Source organism: Chelmon rostratus, chromosome 3 (genome assembly GCF_017976325.1).
Source record: "Chelmon rostratus isolate fCheRos1 chromosome 3, fCheRos1.pri, whole genome shotgun sequence".
NCBI lineage: Eukaryota > Metazoa > Chordata > Actinopteri > Chaetodontiformes > Chaetodontidae > Chelmon > Chelmon rostratus.
The window spans coordinates 18,719,824-18,732,358 of record NC_055660.1 but is presented as its reverse complement, the minus strand read 5'-3'; the positions used below and the strand labels follow the sequence as shown (position 1 = coordinate 18,732,358).

The following is a 12,535-nucleotide window of genomic DNA, read 5'->3' as shown; positions in this document are numbered from 1 at the left end:
AATCAATTAATTGAGAAGATAATTAACAGATTCATCAATGACGAAACACTGAAACTGTCAGTTGTTGGAGAAAAATCCAGCAGACACATTTTCAGGGCCTTCAGTGCTTGCGCTAGTATGCCTTTGTGTCTGTGTGAAGGTGATAAGTATGAGTTGTCTGGTGAGTGTGCACCAAACACAAAGTGCTGGTCATGACAACTGAAAAGAGAAGCTTAGTGTGCATTCACCCTCTTTTCAAATGCGTGACGCTGATAAAGTATGTGTCTGATCCCATCAAGGATCACACCCTTGTGATTAATCAGTCTTGAACGGAGGAGAATGATGAAACTTCTTGATTCTCTTGCATCTGAAACCACACATTTCATTTTTGCTGCTACAGTAGTAACGGGGAAAAAAGATCTTATCTGTTGTTTTAAGTATATCAGCACAGTTATTTTTCAGCACAGTTATTATGTGATATAAGAGGCATTTGTGTGTGTCTCTCTCTCTCTCTGTGTGTGTGTGTATTACTAACATTGTGGGGGACATATATATGTTTACATGGTCATATTGTGTATATGTGAACCATTAAAGGGTTAGGGTTAGGCAAGTAGTGGTTATGGTTTGGATAAGTCTCCAGGAAATGAATGTAAGTCTATGTAATGTCCCCAAAAGTGATGGAAGCACAACTTTGTGTGTGTGTGTGTGTAGTCAGCAGTGGCAGCAGTACCCTTCTCCCTGAGGACTCCTCTTCACTGGATATATGCCGCGATACAGCTTGACATGCTTTCGAGACCCATGATTCAGCCTCTCTGGAGCATTCTTTAGCTCTGGGGGCTCACAGCAGTTCTGTGTCTGTAATGACAGCGTCCTGCGCGCTCTCTCTCACCATGAGCACATCTGAATGATGGCGTGCACCGGTGAAACTTTGTTCTTGTCGTCACTGTCGAATATCTGCATCTCAGTCTGGAGGATGACTTTCTGTACATTATGCCGGCAGGCATGAAAAGCATTCGGCGCTCACCCAGTTTACTATTCTCAGAAACGGCCTCTCAAGTCATTCTGTGACACGCCGACAACAACAACCACTAATTGACCATTCAGACTACCGAGCAGCTGGTTCACCTCAGAGAAAGTCTGTCTTTGCCTGGTAAAAGAACATGTGGTTGTGGGTTTTTTTATGGTGGGAAGTCCATTTCCTCCATATGCCAGCATGCAGCACACTTTATTTGCATTTGTCTGCTTTTTTTTTTAAGTTTGCTGTAATCTCATGTTTTGCTCACATGTTTTATGTTTATATTTAAAATGGACTAATAGTTGTGGGAAGTGAAGTCCAGTCGAATGTAGGGCCAGTTCAGCTGATGTTGACTGAAAATTTAAGCTCCCAGTTCCCATTAAAAGAAAACATACACTAAACATTAAATTAGTGGCAATATAAGTGAGAGACTATCGGAAAGTTTGTTTTCATGCCGCAGTCGAACCTCCCTCCCTGATCTAACCCTGCAGCCTAAAATACCCGAACAGGACGCACATCGTTCCACAGAAAGACAAACGGTGGTTACGTCCTCCCTCTGCTTTCCCGACCTTTCTCTCTGTCTCACAACATACGCATCTCTTCATTATAACAATGCGAGGGATACACTATATACAAGTGGTTGGCAGACAGTGCAGGATGATTTTAATAAGAACCTCAATGTCATAAACTCTCTGCCTTTCCTAATATAGATCTACAGCGAGCTAACCACTGCCACCTCCTCCTCCTCCTCCTTCCACACCCTTTGTGGTTCTGGCTCAGCAGAAATCTGCTGTGTGCTTGCGCAGCCTCCACTCTTTGATTTACAGACAGCATTATGGACAAGAGTTATCACCTCACTGCAACTAAATGTTACTGCAGTTTGGTCAACTGAGCTAAAATAAGGTTTCTTTAAAGGTGCAGCCTGTGATTCAACCATATGGAAAGTGATATCACTGTCACATTGATTGACGGTCTTTTGAATGAGGTGTTAATGTTTTCTGATGTATGGGATTTTCAGATCAATTAAGTTTGTGAAAAAAGCAGTAAAACATTCCCACATTTCTTTATGATCAGCTGAGAAACACTCAATCAAACCAAATCCTCAAATTATATTTCAATGAACTTTTTAGAATAAACGGTACAGTGTTGTTGTGTAAAACTGTCGCAGTGTAATGACCCATTGTCCTGTCCACACTCACTTGCAGTTAGATCCAGATCCAAACCTTGAAACTCCAAATAAAGCGTGTTACCATGAATGATGGGACATTTGAGTATAAGAACTGAACCTCTAATCATGATGGATACATCCCAGACATTGTGTGTATCTCTAAATTGCTAGCATGAGGTTACAGCTGGTATGTAGTTCACTACAGTGCTGCTATCAGAAGACAAAATATCTGCAAAAAGGATGTTTTCAGAAAACGTCAGCACAGCAGGCTGGATTCAGATGCCCAGAGTCAAAAGACACATGAAATCATGTTCCAGCAGTTGAAGTTGTGTCATGCAATGTTTAAATCAGACTCCATGATTATAGTGTGCATGTTTACACATTTTCCATTGCGTGTGTATGTATATATAATGTATTTCGCATCTTAAGATGCTAATTAGTGCCTTAAGATGTAATGTTTTTGTGATCGTATGATTCTTTTTGTTTTCATCAGACTACATGAGGTACAGAGTCCCATACATGTTACAGGGTATCTGGCTTTTGCCTTAGCAGGGACAAAACTAGCATTTACTAGATTGTGATTGGACATATCTGTCGTATTACAGGGGGCAGGCAGGGTGTAAATGCCAGGTTAAATACATGTTAATCCATTAATTCCCTTAATGTGGAAACTGGATTGCCTCCTAATGGGTGTTTGTCAAGGCTTAGCGCACTGAGCAGGAAATGTAAGAGCGGTCTTCAATAGGACACAAACCTGTTAGTGGGTATGGTACGTGGCTAGTGATGGGGCGTCCTCTGTCAGCATGCTCTCAGAGTCTGTTTTTGCTTAAGAATAAGAAACAGAAACATGTTTTGATATTCAGTCATAACAAAGTAGCAACTGATGCTTTTAGATTTTTAACAGCGAAATATGAACATTATCGTCTTTATTCTCAGTCTAATGACCATGACCTGTGCAGATTGATGGAAGATAACAGTAAGAAACCACAGGACACTGTATTTCTGCAGGAAACTTAACAAGATTCCTGTGCCAAGTTCTCCAGAACTTTTACAGAGGAGTGATAGAAAGCATCCTGACTGGAAACATCATAAACTGGCATTCGATGGGCCCCGTCCAGGACTGGGGGGGTGCTCTGCAGTGCGTGATTAACACCACACAGAACATCATTGGTACAAGCATCACCTTACTATAGTCTGTTTAGCCTGCTGCCATCTGGCAAGCAGTACAGAAGTATCCGCTGCCATACCACCAGACCACAGAGCAGTTTCTCTCTTCAGGCTGTAAGACTCCTCAACTTATCCTCCACACTCACCACAAATGATATTTTTTTCTTGTGTAGCATAAGGGGGCTACAACTTGCAATCCATTGTACAACCCTGTGTTGTAGAATGACGAATATATGGCCTTTGTACCTTTAATGCTGAGTGATATTTACCGTGTGCCAGAGCGCACACTGTGTACACAAGTAGCACTTGCTATCATATGTGATTTTGAATTACTTAACAATAAGTTGTTGGTTCACACTAGTTCTCTCATTACAAGAAGGCATCATTACTGTGATGGAAACAACAAAATTTCCATGTTGCTACGAGTCAAACATCAGTCTGTAGAGTTTTCTTTGTGTATATGTGTGCTGTGAATGGCACAGGTCTCATATACACAGAGGAAACAGAGCAGACAGAGAAACTTTGTGAGCACTTGTAAGATGTGTGCAGCTCAGTTTCTGCGTTCACTCTTTTTGATTGACATTTGACATTGACGTCGACATTTATGCTAACATAAGGCAGTACGCCTTTCAATGTTGCTTTCAAGCAGTGTCAACAGAGTGGGAGGAACCATTAGCTTCCATTATTCTGAGTTGGGAGTGTTCAAGGATTGTTCCAAGGTTGTGCAAGCCTTGTAGTCACAAGGCTGAAATAATCTAGATTAGATGTGTCCACTGTGTTATGTGGTTGCTTTTAATGACACAGGTGCCCTGTGTAAATAGGTTTCTGATTCGGTGTTACTAACCAAACACCTGTGTATCTTTGAGGTCAAACAAATGTGTTGAATACATTCCTTTATTAAAGCAAAGCAAATGTTTATCCTGCATTTTTTTATTCTTTTGCAGTCATACATACTCATATCCAGTCTCCTTCCTTGCTGCCTTTGCTGGCACATTTCTGCATTTCTTGGAATGAATCCACCACCTTCAGATCGGTGAAATAGTGTTAAACTACTGGCAGTCACCCATGTCCTCATGTGGATGCACAAGAATGAACAAAACAGGGACCCTCTCACAAAATCATTGATCCTTATCCTTGCAAGTGGTCCAGAACTCAGTTGTTGGAGGTCACAAGATATCTCAAACAAGTGTGAATTAGTCATATTTGTGTGAATATTGGATTTTATTTAGGTGCAGTTTCCACGTCTGTAGTTAATTTAATTAATTGAGAGATTTTGTAGGTTTGTATTTTTTTTCTGGCTGCTTGTAATTATGTGTGATTTGACATGAACATGGAATAAGAGCATCGTCTTTTCCCACAAATGAAATTCACTTCCAGACACAAAAGCAAAATGTGCCCTGATGTCTGTCCTCTCCCTCTAAATCCCCAATGACACCAAATCTGGACAGAATGGGACTGGTCCCATCTGAGTTGTGCAAATTTATGCTGGCTGATTAGCGCGGTGTGGGCCCAGCTAAGCGTGATGAAAGCCCGGCACTATGTTATCAAGGCTGCTACCTCACTCCTTAATCACAGGCGGCTGATGCTTCGTCATGCTTCATGGCTGGCGGGGAGCTGATTTAGAGGAAGTTGAGTTGGACACCAGTGTGGCTGACGGGTGTGTTGCACAGGTCATCACAATGAGTCAGTGTGAGTCATCAAGCAATGATGATGCTTTTGATAGAGACAGTGACCATGTAAGGTCATGGATATTTTTATTTGTTTGCATAAGAAAGATGTTGTTTGCTGAGTAATGTTTGCATTTTACCCTTGCCCCATTTCATTTTAAAATGTGTGGATATCAGTAAATAGGAATGCTGCTATATTATATCTTTACTTTTTTTACAGTATGTTTATAGTTGAACCTTAATCTCTGTGTCTGGTTGATAGAAGCTAACATCCTGCTGAATGTTCAGTTGTCAGACAAAGAAGAAAACTAAGAAAGTCGTCTATTCTCAGGCTCTATATGCACCCTGAAACTGCAGCTATTATAGGGAACCTTGCCGGAAAATGTGTTTTTTCCGGCTCCAGGGTTTTTCCCTTTCATTTAGGCTGTCATTTCCTATAGCGAATACCTCGGTAGTGATTATTCCATTAAGATCTGGGACAGTTCCCATGCTCTTGGTTTGAGGGGCGCGGATGAGACGTCTGTAATCACACATCAAGTGAACGGGGTTGAGATGCAGGGCTTGTTGTTTTTCATCTTTTTCATCTTGGCTGCTGTATTGTGAAGATGATGATTCAGTTAGGATGCTTCAGTCCTGTCATCCACTTTATCACCAAACAGTCATTTACTTTTTTTTTTTGAGGTTGTTTAGTCATTGTGTCGTCACTCTTGGTCATAATTTTTGGTTCAGTTAACAAACTGATAATGTAACTATTTAGAAACAGACAAAGACAAAATAAGCGTGTTTGACTTCATATGTTCATCGGTAGGAACTTGTATCATCACTTGACAATCAGGACTACACCCTCCCTATACAAACAAACGAGACACATTATCTTTTGTCATTAACCACCATAACTTGCATTTTCATTAGGAGTCCACTGCAGGATGTTCATCATGGTGGATAATGTGTATTTATAGGTTGGGGCGGTTTGTAAAGTATATGTTTATACATGTTTCTGTCCATTTTAGCGTGCCTTATTAGATGTAAGTCACACTTGGCTCTGTGCCATGACGTGGCTCCAGCCGAGCTAATGATGGAGGAGGAAACCCAAAGCGTGGACAGACAGAGACAAGTAGATAGATAGTGCCCCTAGGAATGTTTTGAGAAGGGGAGGGGTGGCACACAGGAAGTGGCATGGGGTTGGATTTATCCAACAAGGTCTGCGTGGGTGTTGGGGCAAACAGACAGGAAGGTCAGGGCCTTCAGTGCCAGCTGTCATGCCAGCTGATTCATGAGGGCACTTGTGTGGCTTTCCCGCAGGAGTCCAGTCGTTATGATTTTGAAATGGCTCCATCGAAATATTCATCCTACAGAGGAAGTGGGGGTGCCTTTATAAACCTGTCTAAATGATACAGGAAATGGCAATTTTTGTTATGCAGTAAAAAAGCATACTTACACATTTTTCTGACTCCTAACCTTGCTGTATTATTTTATTTACTTGCAATTATTTGTGTATTTGCATTTTACTGCACATTGTCATTTTGACATATAGTATAATTTCATTTTTACTGCAACACAATATTGCTAAGTCCCCCCACACTCTAAAAAGTATCAGTACCAGGCGCATTGGATGAAAAAAAAAAAAAAAAAAAATACAACCCACTGTTGTACCCCTGTTATAAACAATGTTTCAGTCATCAGACCTTTAATAGGTAAAATTCAATTTTGGCTGAGGACAAAAATGTCTTAAAGTGAGTACAAACAACACACAGTGTGCATTTTTTTCAGAATTTATATTCACAGACACACGAGCGGCTGCTTCTGGTCGTGTTTGTGTTTTTATTAAATGTTGGGAAAAGGGTGTCATATCAGACAACACACTACAGTCTTCCCCAGCCCTCCTAGTGCATGCTGGGATAGTGTCCAGACACCCTGTCACCCTAAACAGGAGTATGCAGTTATAGAGAATAGATGCATAGAGCTCTCTTAATGAATTACATAAAAGTTTTGTTAGAGGAAATTGATTTGATATCTGAATTCCCTTATTTAGGGTAATACATAGAAAATATGTCGTAACTGATTCACATCTGGGTGATGGTTGTGTCACACTTATTTTCCATCAATTTCTAGATTGTCTTTCAATCTAATCTCTAAAAATACATAAGAAGGGAAGAATAAGATAAATGAATGTAATCAGGCACATCCACCACATTTATATCAGTGAGGCTAGATTAAGACTAGAAACACCTCTCAGTATAATGCAGCACAGCACAGGCTGTTCTATCAGACTTCATTAGTTTTGGTTTGGTGTAACTAATAAACCGGTAAAGGAATGTACACTGAGGCGGTGGCAGCCTTCAGCTAACAAAAAGCCTGGAAGACTGATGACTCAGGTCAACCTCCAGTGCCACAGGTGAACAAGAAAAGATTAAGGTGTGTTAATGTGTGAACATTTTTCTAACCTGTTACACTGCATTCCAGTGTGGCTCAGCTGGAAGTGCAGTATCCATTAAAACCAACCCTGCCAATTAGGTTTTGAACCAGTTAGATGTGCCTATCCCTGGAGCATTCGCACCTCAGTTGTTCCCGCCCATCCTTACTCATTTATCAGCTGTCAGACTTGTTCGGATGGTTCGCCTCCCTCTACGCTCGCAATGTCTTGATCTTTAAAAAAAATCCAGCAGACTGCAATACAAAGTGAGAGGAATCTCACTGCAGGCTTTTTGCCCATCAGGCTGCTTCACTGAAATGGTTTGTTGCGTGTGTGTGTGACACACTGGAGTGTGCCGTTTCTACACCAGGGAGGACTTTGTGTACCTGATGGCTTCCCGTCACGCTCTCTCTCCTTTTATTTCATTTATTTCCCCGCTGAGACGTCAAAGAAACATTTTTTGAAAGGAGGAGGTGGAAAAGGAGAGAAAATTGAGAGTGATTTGCTCCAAAATTGTAAGGGAGGAATTTCTCCCTTAGTGGAACATGTGAGATACCATCCACCTATTTTGCTTATCACCTGCCACTCAGAACTACTAGTTTATCATGAGCACAGTTTTATCAGCAGACTCTGATGTCCATCATATCTATGTTTCTACTTCGTGTTCCCCGTCTCATCTCAGATATCCAATAGTAATTCATGTTTTCTGCAGTACTTTTTTAATCCTCCTCGGATGTTGTAGGACAGAAGGCCAAAACCAGCCTCTTCCACTTCCTCCCTTCTTCGGCCCCATGCTGCGCCTCTGAGAGATCATAATCTTCAGAAGGTTTTAAAAAGATTTGGGATCTGTGTAATGTAAGATCTGTGTAACCCTGTGTAAACCCTCAGAAATCTGTTTGATCCCCAAGATATTTTGAACACTAATTTGCATCAACCCTGCAGTTAAAAATTTACCAAAGAGGCTGCTACTTCTGCACTCATCTTTAGATGCAAGCAATGCAGGGTTAGTCTTGTGTATGTGTGTGGGGCATTAATGCCCACTGACCTTTGTTTTTGCTTGTATCCGCAAATATCCTGTCAATTCTATGCACGGTGTTTGTTTTGCTAAAGAAATTTCAAAATATATACAATACTACAAACAATAGATTAGATGGAACTGCAACTGGGTTACTGCAACAGTAAATATGTGTTGGCTTTGTTGCATGTGAAAACCCTCTCTCCAGGTCTCTCTACACTGACTCTCAAATAAAAGCAAAATGCCAAACAAAAATGTTGGGAAAAAAGTATCTGATATACTGTAGATGATAATAACATGTAGGATTAGGCAGCACTTAACTGAATACATTGAACAAAACACCAAAAATATCACATAATCTGCTGTGAAGGAACAAATATACAGTATATATACATATATGAAATGTCACATGGTGATATAGGAATATGTTTTATGGAAGTATTTTCTAGTGTGTGGACTGTTCCAGTACACAGATGCCCCTGTGCCATTCCTGCTCCGCTGCTCTTGTGTTGCCTACCCATCTAACACTTACATACACATTTACAGACACGTAAGAAAGCTGTTTGTCATTGCATTCCTGTAGAAACTTTTATACGCACTGGAAAAGAAGAAGTTATTTTATGAGATATGGAAATGTAAAGAATCAGGTAAACATAGTCTTGTTAATGGATAAACTTGATTTCTTGACTTTGTTGGAATTTCAGCATGACTCTTACAGGGTTTTTTTTATGAGAGACTAAAGACCAAAGAAAGGCTTTTACAGCAGTGCAGTGAGATGAAAGGAAAAATAATTACTCGTAGTTGTTTGTAGCTAAATATATTAATCCAAAAGTACGACTAAAACTGGGCCTGAAAATAAATAAGTTTGAGGTTTCCAAAGCTGAGCAGGAAGCTATTGTTAGATTCACAGTGTGAGAAAAAAAAATAATTTTGCTCTCAAAACACAGAGTCTGTCCATGCACTTTGCTGTCAGTCCACATGTTCTGCAAGCATCAACTTTACAGGCTACAGTGTCGTTTAAATTTGGGTTTGACAGTGATTAGTCAGTGCAGTGAATGTAACTGTGACTTACAAACATGCAGCATGGAGGACGTGATCATCCTGTGAGGTGCCATAGTCATTTTTATTCATAGTTATGTTTTCACTTCTCCCTCAACTCCTTTTTCTCTTTAAGTATATGCTGTTTTGCATATGTATTATTAACAAGTATTTTAAAGCAGGGGTGAGCCTTACATGTTTTTTTTCTTTTTTAAAAAAAGAGTAGAAGTTTCAAGATCAGAATCAACATGTTTCAAGTTCTGCCTCCAGACTCAGACCCGTTCTGAAATTTCCAAGTTATTTAGTCCATCGTCCCTTTGGTGCTTTCTCTTTTCATTGCAGTCGTCCATCATTTGTCTTGTCTCTCTCTCTCTCTGCAGGGGTGTCAATGAGCGAGTTGTCTCGTCCGTGCCGGATGATGCTGCTGGTGAACCCACAGAGCGGGAAAGGACAGGCGCTCACTCTCTACAACAACCACATCCAACGAATGCTCAACGAGGCGGGAGTCCCTCACACTCTGGTCATCACCGGTACGCACCACACAGAGATATGCAGGACGTGATGAGTTCAAACAGACCAAACAAGCAAGTTGTATGTGTATAAAAGCTCTAGGTCTGCTCACTCTTATTCAAGGAGAGCCATTTTTATTTGGAACATTTAATTCGATATTCTCTGCTAATTTGTTTTCTGTGTCACCCACGTTTGGCAAAAGTGTAATTTGCTTCTGATGCACCTAAGAGTGTGTGGGCTGCAGGATTAACTAGTTAGTCAATCCATACGAGGGGGACAGGTTCAGTTTCCTGCGAGTACGTACATGCTCGAGTGTCCTCGAGCAAGATATTTAATCGCTCCCTGTTCCACAGGGTCGAAAGAAACTGGCCACAGTGAGTACATGAAAGCAAAGAGGGCGTTATCTTCCTGGGTAGTTTGCATTTCTGCAGATCCATCTCCCGGTAGTACGTCAGTAACGGGACAGTGATAATCAGACTACCAACACACACACAATCCCACACACAGCAGCAAAGGCCTCAATAACAACAACACTATCTCCCTGCCTGACCCTGCTTCTCTCTCTCTCTCTCTCTCTCTCTCTCTCTCTGTCCCCGTACCCCTCCTCCAGTGTAAATCCTCTCTGTGTTTTCATGCTGTCACCACCATTATGTTGATCAACTGCCTCTGACCCATATGCATGCAGAGCTGTTATGCAATAGATACATGTACACACAGACAGACATACATATGGATAAAGACGCGTCCATGATAAACACACACACACGTTTGCACAAAATCCTCTTTTGCCATGACTTGGTTTGATATAGTCTTGTTCATACTAGTCACTGGGTGGTAAAGATCATACAGCGCAGCATTAGAAACACTCATCCCATACTGTATCAGGACAGATAGATACGCTCAGGCTCATCATTTCAGTTATTCGGAGGAGTTTTCCCTCATCTTTTATTTCAAGTTTCACCCTCTGCCTGGGTTTGTTCATAAATCAGTGCAGTGTCAGAAAACAGACAAAAGATGTGTCTTTCATCGCACAGACAGAGAAAAGAGGGCAGACAAAGAGAGGGGAAGACACAGACACATGAGAAATCATCCTACTGCTGCTGTGCTGAAATGATGTGAAAAAAAATGATCTTTTTGTCATTTCTGAGATGTACTTTTTGACAAGTTAATCCTGGAGAATACATAAGAATAGATTTAATCCCCAGATCTCCATCTACATGAAACAGCATGACTACTGAAAGGGACATTTGGATACCACAGTGAAAGACAATCTCTTTAACAGATAGACTTCGAAAATAAAACCTTCTCTCTAACCTCTGCCAAATGGGCCAAACCCTGAATGACGCCTCTGCAGAAGAGTGTGAAGATTGTTGGTTTTTACATCAGGGTTTCTCTTGATGTCGGTCCACGTGTCCTGAAAGAGTTCAGTGTCTTGGACAAACGGGGGAGATTCTGGTCAAATGTAATCTGTGTTTATGGACCCTATTCTCCCGTGTTTTTAGGTCTAAGTGACTAATGTGGACAACAGTTTTTGAACTTGGTCCAGTATTTAGCGAGAGCACTACAGCAAACATGCTGCAATGTAATCCCTCCAGGCGTTTGGACACCGTCAATGTACATCCACTAAAAGTGCTTGTTTTTGCCACCAACAGGCACAAATTGTGTGTGTCTGACATTATGGAGAGGATCCCTGCAGAGAAAGACCTTTTTGTTGGATAAGTAAGATCCTTTTTGTTTAACCAGAAACAGCTGTTGTCACTCTCACCAAAGCCACCAGACTCCATTCATAGAAAACAGTAATTTTATCATCACAAAACACATTCAAAATTCATCATAAAATTTATTCAAACTTGACAGAAACACAATAAGACTCACAAAGCCTACTTGGTTCAAATTTACACTGTTCCAACAATCACCACTAACTCTGGTTTTGAATCAAACCCTTAATTCACCAAATTGGTGAATATGGTTAATTGATATAATCAAGGGTTGTTGTTAATGGTTATTAATAAGGAAACTGTGACCCTTTATACTTGGTTTTAACTGACCTTTAATGCATTACCAAATTATTTATTAAACATTAGTAAAACCAGTAGTTACAACTATGAACTCTTTCTACAGGGTGCCTCATCAGATAGAAAGCAAACATTTAACAGACAGCTCTGTGTAAAAAGCTGTGTGCATTAGATAGTCTGAATATTTTATACACAATGCTACATCTGTAGCATCTACAACTACAGCATCAATATACTTAGTTTTCTAATCACTCTCTAATTGTATTTTTACATTTAACAAAGCAGTAAACAGTAAGAGTGGAATAAAAACTTAATCAGAATGGTGCTGATGGGTTCCACAGAAAAGTGCTTCAGAAATGAGAATTCCTGATTTAGATGTTGTAAACTGAGCCTTTAAACCCAATTAACTCCTACAGAAGTATTAAGATCCTTTACTTAAGTAAAAGTAGCAATACAATCCAAAAGATAAGGACAAGTAAAGTACAAGCACCTCCAAACTGTGCTCATGATAAACTACTGAGTTTATCATGATGAGTTTGGCAAAACAG

At 40.5% G+C, this 12,535-nt stretch overlaps 3 protein-coding genes across 3 annotated transcripts in view; 2 read left to right on the top strand and 1 right to left on the bottom strand.

Annotated features, from left to right (window-relative positions):
- Positions 1-12,535, bottom strand: part of LOC121604362 (histone H3-like) — a 610,603-nt gene that overhangs the window by 179,499 nt on the left and 418,569 nt on the right. The window lies entirely within an intron of this gene.
- Positions 1-12,535, top strand: part of zgc:163040 (uncharacterized protein LOC100038789 homolog) — a 408,070-nt gene that overhangs the window by 209,347 nt on the left and 186,188 nt on the right. The window lies entirely within an intron of this gene.
- LOC121604345 (sphingosine kinase 1-like) overlaps positions 1-12,535 on the top strand; it is a 31,916-nt gene that overhangs the window by 5,851 nt on the left and 13,530 nt on the right. The window contains exon 2 of the mRNA XM_041933840.1: positions 9,843-9,992. Coding sequence (XP_041789774.1) covers positions 9,843-9,992 — 150 coding nt within the window. The remainder of the gene's footprint in view (positions 1-9,842; positions 9,993-12,535) is intronic.